This window comes from Sesamum indicum, linkage group LG10 (genome assembly GCF_000512975.1).
Source record: "Sesamum indicum cultivar Zhongzhi No. 13 linkage group LG10, S_indicum_v1.0, whole genome shotgun sequence".
Taxonomy (NCBI): Eukaryota; Viridiplantae; Streptophyta; class Magnoliopsida; order Lamiales; family Pedaliaceae; genus Sesamum; species Sesamum indicum.
Genome location: NC_026154.1, coordinates 12966595 through 12983302, shown reverse-complemented (window position 1 = coordinate 12983302; position 16708 = coordinate 12966595). Strand labels below are relative to the sequence as shown.

The following is a 16708-nucleotide window of genomic DNA, read 5'->3' as shown; positions in this document are numbered from 1 at the left end:
TCCCTACTGAGAACTGAGCTCTCTCTCTCTCTCTCTGTTGCGCGCGAAGTGAAGAAAAATTGCACGACTCCAGAACTCTACTTCACGTCCACGAATCCTCGGCACACGGCACTCCTTCCCTCCCACTCCACCATTAACAGGTGATTATATTTTTAGAAGAAATTTTGTGCGTAAGTTCTGCTTTCAAGGTGTTTGATGAAATGCCTGATTGAGTTTTTGTTGACTTTGTTTGGTTGTGCTTACTGTTCTTGTGATTATCTATGTTTTTTACGGAATCCTTTTGATTTAGAGATGATCTTTTGTTCCTAATTTGTGTAGTAGCGGTATTGATCTTTTGAAGTATATGCTTATTTGCACTGCTGGAGCTCGTCCAGTTAGCGAGCTCCTTCGTGAGCTCGAGCTCGAGCTAGACTCGTGTTAATTGAGCTTGAGCTCACGTCAATATACTCAAGCTTGAGCTCGAGCCTATTTTTTTGAGCTCGCCGAGCTCGAGTAAGGGAGTTCGAGCTCAGATTTTCGGCTGAGCTTGGCTCGTGTGCAGCCCTACTCTTCTCGTTTCTCAATTCTCAGGAGTCACGACACTGACCATCACCAGCCCAATTTCTTTCTCATTTCTTTCCCACTCTTGTTTTTTCTTTTTCCCTCCAATTTCCAAATGTAAACCTTAAAACCGTAGCCCCAAACCAAAGATTGCAAGCCCCAATCCATCTACCAGCGTTGTCTGCAACGAGTAAGGCGGTTGTTGTTGTGTCGGCCAAGCAAGAAGCTCAAACAGGTTTGCCATTACATTTTATAGTCTGTGTTGGTTTGGTGCTTCAAGAAATGAAAAGGAACACAAAGTGATTTGGTAGTGAAGGGGAGAGTTGAGGTGTATGGTGGGTATTATGTGATGGTGGGATTGTGTGGAGTGGCTGGTGGGTTGGTGCAGGACGGTGGTGTTAGAAATGCTGGGGTTGCTAAAAATTTGCTTGAACCATAAAAAATAAAATCGAGCTCAAGCTCAAGCCAACCAGAAATGGTCGAGCTCGACTCGGTTGCACCCCTATGAAGATGTATATAGGAACCACTTAAGTACATGAAGATGTGTTATCCCATCTATTTTTGGCAGAATCTATATGCACTTTTCCTCATCATTACCTGCCTTCTTTATTCATTTTTCCTCATTGAAAAGGATTCGATAGAACGGCAGCATAATTATGCCGAATTCTTGCTAAGTTACTGGTTCTGCAGCAGAATGAATTAACAAGAAAATCTGCTGCAGACTTTTTGTCAATTCTGCAGCAGAATTTCTGAACTGATGCTTAAGTTCATCATCTTGAATGTAAGCTCTGAAATCCTATTTTAGATTTACTTTCTTTTTGAGCTAAGCAGCTGAAGTATTGGCTGGACATCTTATGTTGCAATTTGTTGTAAGCACTGCTCTTGGTGGTCTGTGATAGTATGGTGGACACAATCAATTTACATGTCCAATAATTGCATACGTATGTGTCTAACCACTCTTTGTATTTATAGATAAGAAAATTTATTATATTTACTGCTAAAATCATTTAAAATTCCAACTTTAATCAAGAGGGCTTATATTGTACCAAATGTAGTTACCAAAAACATGCTTTCTATAATAGTGCTGTAGACTTCAAGATTCACTGTCTAGGATCAGATTTCTGAATATGATGTACCTTTTCTGCTTGCATCTTTTGGAACTATTGCCTGAACATCTTGTGTCTATTTAAATGTCAAACGTAGCAGTATATTTGTATCTAACAAGAAATTCTTCACAATTTTCATTGAATCCTATAGTGTCAATTCTATGAATTCTTTTTTACTAATATTGCGTTATGAATAAAAACTTGAACCAATTTTATTTAGCATAAGTATGAGAATGGCTACTTGAAAAATGAATGGGCGTTGTAAGACGTTATGGAGTCAAGACTCGTTCTGCATCCTCAGTTCTTGAAGGAGCTAAACCCCAAGCAAAACCCCCCTCTCTCATTCAAAACCACACAACGGCAGAGATTGGTTTACTACATGTTTAACTAAACCCCATTTGAATACAATCAGGATCATGAAGGAGATAGTCACCATCCAAGTTGGAAGCTATGCAAACTTTGTGGGCTCTCACTTCTGGAATTTCCAGGTACAAAACATTTCAAGTTATCGTCTATCTGTAAATAGCTTCATATTGCTTCATATGTCCAAGAACACATGTTCTTGGTTATCCTTATATATTTGACTGTCCCTTCTGGATTTGCGACCTCAAAAAGTAGTTGTAGGTCATCTTGCTTTGTCATGTGCTTGATGTATTGACCCCTTACTCGAAGCTGAACGCTTAATTAATTTTCAGGGATTAGTTGTAAGACTTTGAAATTGGATTTTCTACAGAGTGCAGGATTTTCTTGTTACAGGCTTTTTGTTTCCTCTAGTGGAAATCTTTGATTTGATGCTTTGGCATTGGTCAACAGTTTTGTACCTCTGCATTTCCCTGATATAATTGTATTTTGCTTTGGTTTTGGAGGATGAATTGCTTGGATTGGCCGACAGCCCTACAGGTGACCAGATATTCAGAAGTCACGGTCTTAACATGGACGTCCTTTATCGGACCGGTGAAACTCAGCAGGTCAATCTTGTTTGCATTGCGAGCTTATCTTACAAATTCCTCTTTCCTTTGTGTTTGGGTGTCTAGTTTGACTTGTTTAATCAATAATTCCTGTAGGTTGCATATACAAGTTGCTGACAGTCTTGCTGTTCTTATGTGTTTATCATGTCTAGGGTATTCTAACGTACACCCCTCGCTTGGTTTCAGTGGATTTTCAAGGTACAAAGATAATTTTATTTGGAATCAATATGAAAGCTCTGTATATGATTGATTTTGTCACCTATCATCCAATTAAACTGCTCTGATTTGTTCATTTACTGCAAAAAAGATTTAGTTTGTGATTAAAATTATGACTGGTTTAAGCTAATTCATAATCTTGTGCATTGTTCTGTAACTCATGCTTTCAAGAACTTTTGCTCTTCAATTTTTCCATCTTCTTCACTTCGTTTTTATCCGTATCCAGACTAGGGGCCTTGCAAGGTTTGCTTCTTGGAAAGGAAATGATTTTAAGCTTCTAGTCTAGATTATATTTCTTTATGCATTTACTTTCCACCAAAAGTGTTTGCTTGGGTAGAAAATAAAATTACAGATGAAGTACCCCATTAATGTGATCTGGTACTTGTCCTGATTTCCAGTAACTGGAAATAGCTTGTTTTACTTTTACATGCCTCTTTATGATTTTGACGGTATTATGGTAAATAGTAGCAATTGAGGTGTTAGGTCATAACATAAAGCTACAGAGCTTAAGTTATGAAATAGGGCGGCTTTGAAGCAAAAGGTTGAGGACCTTTTTATGTTAGCACCAGTATATAACTTTTTCTTCTATATGCCTAGTTTTTCTTTCCTGCTCTATATGCCCACTGGATATTGACCTCTGTGATTTAGGATGCCAAATATAAATGTATAATTACCATCTCATTTTCCTTTCAGCATGTTCTTTTTCCATTTCCCTATATTCTTCTGGATTTTAGCTGTCCCCTCATCTCGCTCTCTCTCTCATACGTTTGCCTGGAGCACACAGTATTCGAAAAACAATAGGATGCTCTATCATTTCAGAACTTCTCCTTGTAATTACATTGGATGATGAACCCCATTGATTACACTTTTGAGTCAGGTGGACTTTTTAGGGGGGGGGGGATTATGTCACAGTATGAAGAATCTTGGTTTTTAGATATATTTAATTGTTTGACAGATGGTTATTGTTTCGCTTAATTATTTGGGATGCCCCATAAAATTGAGTTCTTTTAACAAACTGATGCATATTCATTCTTACCAAACATACCCTGGATTTAGGCCCCAGTAGTGCTCCCTATTCTACCAAATATTAATTGAAAATGTGATGGTCTTTCTGCCTTATTGCATTCCAGATATTAGCTAGAGTACTTGAAAAAGAAGATATGGCATAAATCTTAGAATTCTTTGCAGCAAAGATTTGGCTCATGGTGAGGCCACAATGTTGCTTTCTTCCATAATACACATTTTGCTGGTGATTTAAGTGCTTATAGAATCTAGATGCACCTCTTTTTCATTAATCTCATAACTTTTGTGAAGTACTCCAACTTGCCTAGTGGATGGCATAGTTAGTGAAGTAAAATTTATAATTCCTTTTGAGCTACAATATAACAAAATAAACTAAAAAAATGTGTCCATATTTTTGGGCTGGAGATCTGGCTGGCTGGCAGTCAGGTCTATTTCTTTTATGGAAGTTTGATGTCAAGTTATAGAGTGGAGGCTGAAATTCATGGACCTCTAACATTCCATAGTTGTAAATTGCGCGCTATGGTGTGTGTGATGGCGCACAGCGCAAAATGCCAGAGCCATGGTGCTGGGCTTTCATGTGCCATGGGCTGCGCCAGAGCCCTTTTTTCTGGAGTGCCAGGAGCACCATGGAACGCCTGGCTGAAGCCCGTTCTTAAAAGGCTCACTTGGCTCTTTATAAAGTTAAGAAAAGAAGAAACAAAGCTGAACCCCCCCCCCCCCCCCCCCCCACACACACACACATTGAAGGCAGTAGTTCTACCACTTATTGGTCATCTTTTATTTTTGTATTTTTTTTTAAACTCTTTAATATGATATAATTTATTGTTATTAATGTCGTAACATAATTTTCTTGGTATCATATAAACTAATTTGCTAAATAAGTTAAAATTTGATTTTCATGCTAATTTTTTATTATAATTTGCTTTTTTCTTGAAACTTTTGGCACTTAAACCTTATCCCAAACATGCTAATTTTGGTCCTGTAAAAAAAAACATTCTAATTTTGGTCCTGTAAGAAAAACATGCTAATTTTGGTAAAGATACTAATGGTATAAAAATGTGAATTGTTTATGCAAATATGCGCTGTGCTTCAAAAAGGCGCATGCCACACCGTTGCGCCGTATTACACCATGCGCCTTTAACACCTATGCACCATTCACTTTTCTTATTCAAATATGATTTCAGGCGTATTCGTCCATTTGACTGAACATGGCAGGATATGAAGATGCCAAAGGAACTTCCCACATGGGGCTGCATATCTGTGTTGATGCTCTTGTTTTTGGCATGTTTCCTGATTCTAGAAATGAGATATTTGATCTGTATATCCAGATTTGCTCCTTTAGAAAAGTATAAGGAAAGAACTGAGTAGCTTGAAGGTGAGGTCCTTGAGCACCAGAAAGAAGATGGACCTTCACTAAGAACTCAGAGCCTGTGCCTGTGAAATATAATAATACGCTGTAGAAAAGGGTTATTGGCAATAAACCGGAAACTTACAGATATGTTAACACTGTAGTTTGTTAATTTTCTTTTCCTATATGCTTCAGATCTTCCTAGGAATATATGGGGTTGCTTTCTTTAGATTTACTAAGGGCTTCAACTTTTACAGCTCCTTTTACTGTGAATTGGTTAGTCTCATGGCTATATGGGTTGGGCTTCCGTTCTTGCCCTCTTTAACAAAAACCTTGTAAATAAGATTTGGAAATTCTTTAACAGGCATTATGTGGCGTCTTTGTTTATTTTTGGTATACATTGTTGAAACCTCCTCCTATATAAATGTAAACATGTATGTATGTATGTGTATGCATATACATCTATCTATCTATCTTGTTTATATATATGTATATGCATTTATATACTTATATATAGGAAGTTGGGAATTGAGGATATAAATGGTGGTCTGGGGGTTAGGGTAGAGTAAAGAGGTTGTTCAGGTAGTTGGAGAAAAATGTTTTGGATAAAGAACATGGGATATTTTGGCTGCTCGGAAAACATCGTTGTTTGGCTCCTATAATAACAACCTTTGTCATATTTCTGTGCATGAATTACTGAATTTGCAAATGGCTTAACTTTTTTTCTACAAAGATACTGATGGATGGCCTTGGCTCAACAGGATCCCTAGGATCGGTGAGTACACGTGGAACTTTGTACAATGAGGTTCCGGAAAGTTCTGTTGATACTTTAACATGGTGAGGCTTGAGTTCTTCTTTTTCATTGTACAAATTATGTTTTCTTTAAAAATGTCAAATGTGCTATGAAAGATGGAAGAGTGACTCCGGGTATACATACTCTAGCTTTCACTAAACTATTTAAACTGTTTTAGCCTTAGTTGTTGATAACTTGGTTAGTCTCCTTACAGTTGCTATCTTGATTTCTAATAATAACATCTTCATATATTTATCTACATCTTACTTTGTGCTTTGAGAAATTTTTTTCTTTTAGCATTATTTCTAGTTAAGCTGCAATGAGGGGAAGTTCCTGTACCAAGCCAAATAGCCAGTATTATGCATCATATGCTTGTTAGTCATGATTTTATATCTCATCTAATTTTCTCTGAGTTCTAGTTGAGCAATCTCATTTCAGATAAGATTCTTGAGCCCCTCATTCTTTTCTTGGTTGCTTACAGCCATAGGTTTGAACGGCTTTAATCAGTATATACCAAGAACTGTTGAGGTCTCTGTGTTAGTGTATTTTCTAGAGCAATTTTGCACTATGTATGACAAAAACTCAATTTGTGCTTGACACCTCACCACCAGTATTTCATATTTTAAATCTACCCTTCACACTGCAAGTTCTTGTTTTGGTTTAAATCTGCGCTTATCATTTGAATATATTTCTAATTTTGAATCAGAATATTTGAAATACAAATTTAATTATGCTCATTAATCTGGGGTGATCCTGTACTTCTTGTTACTTTAAGAAGTGTGAAAACATGAATGCGGTGGATAGGTGGTGCCTAATATTTTTTGTTCTTGTTTGTTCTAGAAAGTATTTGATGTTTAGTTGACTACATCGTCATATATTCATAATCTCTATATACCACTTGAATTATCATGGCCTCATAATTAAAAGCCAAGTAAAATATTGCCTATTGAAATTTTTTTATATATCTTTTGTGCAAGAACAATTTGCTTCTTTTTTCGCCACCTGCAAATTGTGGGTGGTGAGCATGCAGGATTACATCATATTCGTTTCCTTTTCCAGTCAATTATCCACTTTTCTTCTCTTCTTTTGGAGAAGTTGATCACAATTTTCTATCTATGCTTTCGATTTTTATGTTTTGGCACTTTGTTATATCCAGAAGATGCATCACTTTCAAGTTTACATATCTTATACAGAAGAGCTTTTAAGGACCATGTTTAGGTGTTCAGTCCCGAATAATCATCATGGCCTTTGAAAGAAAGAGTTCTGTCCATTTTAATTTCAAACACCTTCAAGCGCTATGTTGTGTTCTAGATGCTGCTTTTTATGAAGCACTTCAGTTAGTAGATGTCCTTTCTATTTTTGTAGCATGTAAGACTGGAATAGTTTTTCACTCTCTTATTTGGAATTCTGACATTTGGAGATTCATGAGGGGTGCCGATTTGTAATTTTCAGGCACCTTGAAATGCTGATTTAAGCTGTAGTTGCTGCTTTTTCTGAATGACTTAATGTAATAGATCTAATTTAGAATACATAAGATTAAAATGTTTTCTGCTGTTTGATTTTGGGATTCAAATGAATTAAACATCTCCAGATTAATGTGTAGGACAGGTCCTGTAACAACTCATACATCTCAACCTTTAAAGAAGAACTTGTTTTTGCAAAGTTTGTACTTGGAAGAGACTGAAAATGTCGGTACCTCGAGAGATTGCGGCAGCAGAAATGGCGATTTTTGTCCTGAAGTTCAAGATAAGGACATTGTTGAATGTCTGGAAAATGAAGTTCAGTATTGGACAGACTTTTCCAAAGTTCATTATCACCCTCAGAGTCTATATGAATTAAGTGGATTATGGTGTGATATCAAAGATTTTAACAACTATGGGATTGGAAGAGAGGCATTTTTTGGGGGTCTACATGCAGAAGAAATTAATGAGAGGCTCCGGTTTTTTGTTGAAGAATGTGACCTTCCTCAGGTACTACGTATGCATGATACCTCCTGATTTCTCTCTGTTTTCCATGGAGCCTTATGTCTGCCAACCTGTAACTTGGAATTTTGGTTTCTTCGCATTTTATCTGTTCCCATAGGCTTGATAGTGATGGATGTCTTTTTGCCTCTTCAGAAGTGCAATCGTGATCTTGATAGTGTTTCCTGTCCCTGTTGATTGGCAATCACTTACTTTCTGTTTAGCTTTTGGTTATATTTTATCTTTTCCCATAGGCTTGACACAATGGTGGAATGGTCTTTTTGCCTCTCAAGAAGTTCAGTCTTGAACTTGATAAGCTTTCTGGCTCCTGTTGATTGGTATCACCTGCTTTCTGTTTAATATGCTTTTTCTATTTGCCCTATTAGTCCACCAGACCAGCCTAATACAACACTGAAGTGAAGTCATAACTTTCAGTTGAGTTTGTTTAACACAAGGAACTTGTTCTCTTTCTTGAAAAAGTTTACAACTGTAATAGTAGTGGACATTTGCCAAACATGTTAGTGATGGAAACTAAAACGAGTACTCTGTTTCTCCTTTGTTGAAATGCATGCGAAACTCTTCAATCATCAGAAATTTTAATTTGCCCTGATGTTCTAAATTGCTTCAATCTGAAGGCAATTGTGAAGTATCATGTTCACCCATGCAACAATATTTTTTAGTTCGTTTTGTGGTTGGGTAATGAATGAGTCTGCCTGGATGACTTCCCATAAATTTCTTTACATTTTCCATGAACGTGGTGTTACAATATGGTGGATGCCTATATGGAGAGTTTGGCATAGAATGAAAATGCACTTAGACGAAGTGTGTTGGAAAGAGCAGAAAAGATTTGAATTATCATGGGGATTTTAAGAGTTAATGCCCGTTCAGTGGATTGGAGTTGGCAGATGCAATGCAGTTAATCATTGAAACCAAGGAAAAAAGAAAGGAATGCAACTTTTTTGCTCTTTTTCTTCCTCTCTGAAAATTGCAATTTTCTTAAATAGCTTCGGACACTTTGAAAATGAAATCCGAGATGGGCGTCCAAACACTTTCTTGTAACCTAGAATGGGCCCACCGAAATGGCAAAAGCTGTTGAACTTTTTGTCTTGTGAGATCAACCAAATACCACCCACCTTTCTCTTTCTTTCTCTCTCTCACTCACACACACATACACGCACACGCACTCATATATATATGTGTGTGCGTGTGTGCACATGCCCGTGTTTTAAGAATGATGACTCTTCTGTTAACATCTTATCAGTTCCATGTCCTCTCGTTTCATTTTCTTGTTTCCCTTTTCGTCTTTTACATTTCCTTTTTTCCTATTTTTTTGCTCTTAAAATGAGCAATGTCCACTCAGTGATGGTAGGGGTTAGGACATATGAGGTGCTCTTATAGTGTGGTACCAGCGGCATTAAGTTGGTGGTGACTTGGATTGTGGGAGCACTGAGAAAGAAGATAAAAAAACCCAATGGTGGTAATGGGGGGAATTAGTTCACTATGGCAATGGCAGAGAGATCCTTGTGGCACAGAGGGAAATGAGTTACTGCAATCATATCACAGAATTGGTGGTTGGGAGGGAAGGCAAAGAAAATAACCTATACTGAAGGTGGTTTTTGTTTGGAGGTTGAGAATGTTTGATTGAAAGAAAAAGAAAATAGAATAGTATATTAGCAGTTGGCTTGGTTAGATGATTGATTTTATTGGGAGACAGTGAACTCGGTTTGTCATATAAATTTGACTCTCTGCTAAAATATATTCTCAGCATTCTTTTCATTTTCTGATACAGTGACCCACCATAAATATCCTTTCGGAAAACCATTTTGTTGGGACACCTCTCCGAAAATCAATCTAAACAGGCTATAATTTAATGTTTGTGGAGAGATGCTCTTTGTTTAATAACTAAGGAACTGTATAATAAAGGAACTGTGGTTGACACTTCATAGGCTGGACTATGTTGATAGTGTATTCTCAGCTGTATTTAAGTCTTCTTTTGGCTTCTATCTATGATGTTGAAATTTATATTTTCATCTTCTTTTGCCAGGGAATTCAATTTATTATTGATGACTCGGGAGGATTCTCTGGTGTAGCTGGGGAGTTCTTAGAGAATATTGCAGACGAGTACACAAATATTCCAGTACTACTATACTCTGTTCGTAGTCCATACTCCTCCCTGGATTCGACCAACCGCAAGCTGACATTATCTCGCAAACTTCATGATGCAGTTTCATTCTCAAAGCTATCAACTTTCTCTAAATTGATTGTCCCTATGGGTTTGCCATCCCTGAGAACAAGTGAGCATTGCAACCATTTGGCTGATTTATTATTTCACTGAATTGTTTCTTCTTGAGACACATGAAGCCAAGTTAAGACACTGTTAATAAATTATACAGAAATGAGAAGCCGATGAATTCTTTCATATCTCCACAAAGTTTACCCTCAAATTGAGGCACAATAAAATTATCTTTTTAAAAATTTTATGATCTTCAAAATATGATCTTCCTTTTGAGTAACTTGGTTACAACTATATCATAAACTTTAATTATTAACAATCAATATTCCAATGGTATATGTCAATGTCAAATTTTATAACTAACAAACATAGAGCAACAACTAGTATTAGAGTAGAATTGCACATTGGTGGGAACTCGAACTAAGCTAGGCCCCGTTGGAAAAATTTGTAGGGTCTTCATACTTTATATTTTGTCTAACTTTTGATCTTTATCTTCCCCTCTTTGTTGTCTCAATAATCTTATGCATTATGTGTGTTAGTGCTTAATTGCAGTAGGCAGTACTTCGACTATGGCAATATGAAATAAATTGTGTGGATATAGTGAGCTACAATGTACTAACATATTCATGATGTCTCATGTTATATCATTTCCCTATGTACACCTTCATCATAAATTACGGTAATTTGATCCTATTTTCAAGCTTGTGCGGAGCATATTAGGTCTGTGTTTGCTTAAGGATTTAAGTAGCACACCTAAATTTTGGTAATTCATGTGATGAGATTTAGATCTGAATCTGTAGCCAGTAGTAGTACCCAATTTTGAGCAACACTAGGGCGATATATCAATGTAGGTTTCAATCAAGATATTTGTTAAGAAATGGTGACTTCATTTGTTAAAGAAGCTTGGGAAATTGCTGTTACTGTTTACTTCTCATGGTGTGATACACTTCTCATGTTTACACAGCATCTGGTTGTGAAAAGGCACAACAGTTGCTCCTTCTGGTACAAGAGGCACTGAAATGTGGGCTTCGATTTTTATTTGGTTAGGTTTTGGAGCGTGCTATTTGTGATTTCAGCCTTTTCTATTGGTATAAGAGCAAGAAAGGTGCTTTCTAGTTTATTTTACATCAGGTTCTGATTGTTGGTTATTGGATGCATGTTAACTATGATGGACAATGTTAACTACTATTTTCTTCTTGTCTAAGTTGAACCCAAGATGGGTTCCATCTATAAAAAACTGAAATCAGAGCCAAGTATAGGTTTTGTATTCTAGATTTTGTTTATGGGAACCGTCTTCTTATCTTTGATTAATTACACAAACCTCTCTTCTTGGTTTGGAATTAGCTTATCATAAGCTTTGTATAAGTATGCCATTATGTTTTCTACTAGTGAACCTCTTTATTTATAAGCTCCACGAATTTATGTGTAAAAGGATAAAAGAGAACGTATTAAATATATAACATATCTTGTAACTATTAAGTTTCGGTGAGGGTAAATTTGTTTATCTATTGTCCAAGTTTGACCAAATTCTGACTATCAGGGGTGTGAAGGTGGGGTAATTGTAAAAACTGGAAGTTAGAGGGGATGATTGCAAAAATATCCATTGTATAAATATTGAAGATAAATGTTACCCATAGTATAGATATTGAAGATATATGGTTGTGTACTTGAAAGAAACCTTAAATATACACTTGGTTGAGCTGACATGCGCAATTAGAATGAAGATTTGGGTCTTCGAGCATTTTAGTTTGTCTTATTGTTTTGAATGGTTAATCAGGTAAGACTTATCAATAACAATAAAATGTTATGGTTTTCATCATATTTCTTTCTATCTTTAAGATCCTCACATATATGCATAATATACCTGCATTGTTTGGTTTCTTTCTTCTTTTTCTGCCAAGGTTTTGGTCCTAGTTTTGAAGACAATCTTATGTTTACATAGTTGCAGAAATTTCCTCTCTACTTAGCAAAAAGAATTAAATGGATCTATTTTGTAATCTATATAAACCTTCTCCTTTCCATTTTGCTGTAACTTTTGCAGCCTGAACTTCTGTTTTCTCTTCTGGAAAGAGTACGTCCTATAATTATAGCATTTTGCTAACATTTTGTTTTTCAATTACGAAAGGTAGAATGTCCAAGTATCTCTGTTTGGAAGATCAAAAGCCTTACCACAACAGTGCAGTTTATGCATCTGCAATACACTCCATCAGTCTGCCTTTCAGAATGCAACCGCTTGGGCCCAGTGCACAATTGAGCTACACATGTGGTGCAGTGGATGTAAATGAACTTGTACAAATGCTAGCGGGCCAGGCTCAGCAGAATAAGGTTATGGCTTTGGATATTGTGATGCCAGCTCCTGCTTTGTCAGGTATAATCTGGTTATAATCCGGGTTCTGCTTCTCCTCTTCTCCTCCAAATTTGGTTCTTTGCTGAAGTATGAAATAACATAAAACAGATATCCAATGCCGGCAATCTTTGTTGGAGAATTTGCATCCATTGACTCCAGAGGTTGCTGAAAATGTTGAAGACATGCATGCTTTGGAGTCCATGACCATTCATGGAGTTTTTGGATCAGGTATTATTCACACTCATACGAATTTTGCCCTGTAATTGGAAACTCAAGTATGGTGTTTTCAGTCTTTATAATCAATTTTCTAGGAAATGATGAGTAAGCATATTAAGAAGCTCGAAGTAAGGTGGTTCCTGTCAGATCCTGATTTGGATACTTGTCATGTATTGTAAATTATTGGTTCCTAAATAAAAAAAAATGAACTGAAATGTTGACTCCATGGGTCCCTAAACTTTAGGGATATAAATTACACAAGCTTCTGTGATAAAGACTTGTGTCTCATTTCTTCCCGGTTTAACTGTTTTTTAAGTGAGATCTCCATGATGAGATGGGGAAAGCAAACTGTGTTTCAGTTGCTTTTCATTTATTTAGTTTGACTACAAGAAGGCACTTCTGCTGAGCCTTTAGGTGTCATAATGGGCTTGGTAATAATATTTGATGATATTGAATTTAAATATAATCCATTCATATTAAATATTCTGTGAAATTTACGAAGTAGAGAACGAAATCATCCATTGAATAGCAAAAGAAAAAGGCCCAGAACACGTTCTACAGAGGGATGCTATTGAGAGGTAGTTAATTTTTCGAGCAAGTTGGGTATTTTAATCTTTTGTTTCTTCTAATTTCAGGATGCAAAAGGGCATCAGTGTCTGAAGTTAAGGATGCAGTGCAAACTGCTTATTCGACTGCAGCAGAAAGACCCAGGTTCTCTCATCTATCTGTTGCTCAATGTCCTCTTCCAATACCATTGCCTTTCCCTTCAATATTCGGGAACCTTGTTGGTCGACATGGCGAGCTCTTGGACACTCCAATTTCAGAGTCTGCATCAAGAGGGTCACTTGAAGTGCACTCCATCCCAATGGCAGCAAGACTCCGTTCTAGCAGTTGCATTTTGCCGTTTCTGGAGAACAGATTGGAAAACCTTCGTAAGTTTGGTATTGCACGAGGGGCCCTAGGATCAGAGTTACTTGCAAGTTGGGGTTTTGGAAAAGATGATGTCGAAGACATGGGGGAGACACTGTCTAACATGGTCCGGACACTCAATCCTGTATCGGAACTATCATCTGATTCCGATTGAGTTCATACTCTATCGAAACAAAGTCCATCTCTTGTATCTCGAGTGAAATGTGAAACGCAACGACTTCGATGAACTGGTTGACGAGTACAATTATCTCAGTGCTGATGAGGTAAATTACATTATGAAAATGAACACCGGGCCAATCCAGGCTGTTCAGTCTCTTAAGCGACAGATGGACAAAACAGCAGAAAGATAATATGTAGGTTGCCTTGGAACAGGTCATAGAAAATATATGACATGGAACTGTTTTATATATGACATTGAACTGTTTTATGGTAGCAGATTTCTTGAGTTAATCCACCCCCCGGGGAACTAATCAAGTCATGCTTTCGCACCTCACACTTTGAAAATTGTACTTTTACTCTTCTTAAAACTTTTCCATTTACAACGGTTTTAGATGAAAAATGCTGATCTCACAAAAAAACCATGAGTGAATTTTTAGTTTTGCCTTCCGTTCAAAGGTTTTTATATTTTATTGTTTTGTAATTTTTTGAAATGTGTATTGATATAAATATTGTAGTATTATGTGGTTAAAAAGAGGTGAATATAATATAAAAAGGTAAACTACAACCTCCCTGAGATTTGTCATAGTTATGAATAATCTCTCATTGGTTTGTAATTATACTAAATTCTTAAGGGAGGTCATTATAATTTATCCTAATATAAATATTTGTTATAGAACAATAATCTATACTACAAAAAAAGAAAATTTTGAAGTTGTACCAATTTTTGAATGCTTAAATATTTTCTTTAATTAGTTCTTCATTTTATTAAAATTTGGTCATAATATTAATATTTTTTTAAATGAATTTATTAAAATATTCCTCAAGTTTTATCAATTTTTAGCACTTTTAAGTTTTTGAAGCCATTATTCTATGATTGATAACTAATTATTATTAAGAAAGATCACCCCTTTGGTGTCTTTCTCCCTTTTCGGCTTTTTTTTGTTAAAATATATAATTTATTTTTCTTTTCATCTTATAACTTATCACTTCCCCTATTATCTTTTGATATTTACCTTTTTTTTTTTTCATGCATTTTTTGGATATCATTTTATTATAAATTTAATATTAACTTATCATTTTAACACTAATTTTTATTGATTCATTGAATTGAAAGATTAAAATTTTATCTCTATTAATATAATGTCCTCGAAAATATTTAAGAAATTTTTTCTCCAAAATTTCCTTCAGATAATAAAATTATTTGGGCTTCTTTTTATTCTTTTAGGCACTGTATTTTAGAGAAAAATATTTCTTTTAATATTTTAAACAAAAATAAATATCAATAGAACCCTGATTATTTTCACTAACCTGGATAAAAAGATTATACATCTTAAAATTCAAAAGTCGAATTTTATAAAATTTATGTTACAAAAATCAATTTAAAAAAATAAATAAAAACAAAGAACGTAAGAGAAGGGATAACACCAAAAATATAACATGGAGTAGTCGAATTTTGTGGAATGAATTTTAGAATTCTTAGATATAAAAATTTTATTTATCTTATAAATTCTGGAAATTTTCCATACAATATAACATAATTTGACTGGTACCAAGTACAATAATATCTGATTATACTTTCAACCAGAAATGTTTGAACAAAAAACCAATCAAGGATCAAAAAATATCACGTTACTACCCATGAAATGAGAATCCATAACACTAACAAGAACAAGCCGGGGAACCAAATTTTTTGGGAGAGCCAAAATCACCCGGCCATAGAATAGAAAATCAGGCAATTTTCTAATAATACAAATTACTCAAGATATTGGATTAAATATCCATTACAACTAATTGTAACAAATTCCATCAATGCTTTCCAAGAGGCTAAAATCCCATGTAACTCTTGTCAGCTTTTAACTTCTAACCATGTAGTTTAAGTAGCAAACGTTTCAGTTGAAGCTGAATCCACCACTGGGGACAGAGACCTCTCCTCCAAATTGGAAGCCCTGTTGCTGCGATGCATCTCCAGGTGGTGCCGGCTCATCGTCTTCCTCCAGCCAGTATGTCTCCAGAATCTTCACTGCCTTCTCATAAATCTCAATGTTGTCATGACTCTGCAGGTTCTCAATTTTTTCGAGCCCTTCAGCATCCTCTATCATTTGACCATAAAGGTTGACATCTCCTGTCCGACCCAAATTCTTCTCAGCTTCCCCTACCTTTAAGATGTTTTCAAGCCCTTCCAAGCAGACAGTGACAATTCTTGGGTCCGGGCACACAAGCAAGTCACATAAAGGTTTAATACATTGTTGACTTACGAGGTACCTGTTCACAACAAAAGGGGGGCTCAATTCCGAAACTTCTATTTAATACTAAAATGAAAATGAACTTATTATGTTCAAGTGACTAGCTTAATCTTGCTCAGAACAAAAGGGGGGCTCAATTCCGAAACTTTTATGTCAGAAGGACTCACTTAATTTGCTCATGAGTGCCGCCAGATGTTGCATTTGATATGGCCCATGCAGCCTCTTTTTTTACATCAAACTCAGCATTTTGAAGCAATTGGACTAGCGGACCAATAATGTTGGCCTCAATGACACCCTGCAGAGTAGCAAAAGCAACATCAGCAATAACAAATGTGTTACTTGACAAACCTAGCAAAAACTGTTGGGAAAGCACTCCAAACCACCATAATTGATATACCATTTACTGAATGGATAATTATTAGCAGAGAACCAAACATTACCTGAATTTGCTCCCTGTTTCCTGCTGTGATGTTGGAGATAGTCCAGCAAGCTTCCTTTTTAATGCTCTTTTTATGACTACCGCTCAAGAGGTTCAAAAGACAAGGTAGCGCATTACAGCTGATGATACACTGGAAAAGATTGGGCTCTCAGACTTGTGAAATCATTATATAATCCATAAAAAAAA

At 36.0% G+C, this 16708-nt stretch overlaps 2 protein-coding genes across 4 annotated transcripts in view; one reads left to right on the top strand and one right to left on the bottom strand.

Moving 5' to 3' along the window:
• Positions 1–14087, top strand: LOC105172415 (protein misato homolog 1; the record flags this gene model as incomplete). Of its 3 annotated transcripts, none has more annotated exon segments than XM_011093821.2 (10): positions 1–140; positions 2059–2134; positions 2513–2614; positions 2767–2812; positions 5963–6038; positions 7598–7964; positions 10000–10249; positions 12314–12556; positions 12644–12763; positions 13387–14087. In XM_011093821.2, coding segments are annotated over 9 exon segments (1725 nt in total). In that variant the 5' UTR covers positions 1–140; positions 2059–2062.
• The window catches only part of LOC105172414 (importin subunit alpha-1), a 4434-nt gene continuing 3177 nt past the window's right edge, over positions 15452–16708 (bottom strand). The window contains exons 8-10 of the mRNA XM_011093820.2: positions 16524–16652; positions 16251–16378; positions 15452–16102 (exon numbers count right to left, since the gene is read on the bottom strand). Coding sequence (XP_011092122.1) covers positions 15730–16102; positions 16251–16378; positions 16524–16652 — 630 coding nt within the window. The 3' untranslated portion in view covers positions 15452–15729. The remainder of the gene's footprint in view (positions 16103–16250; positions 16379–16523; positions 16653–16708) is intronic.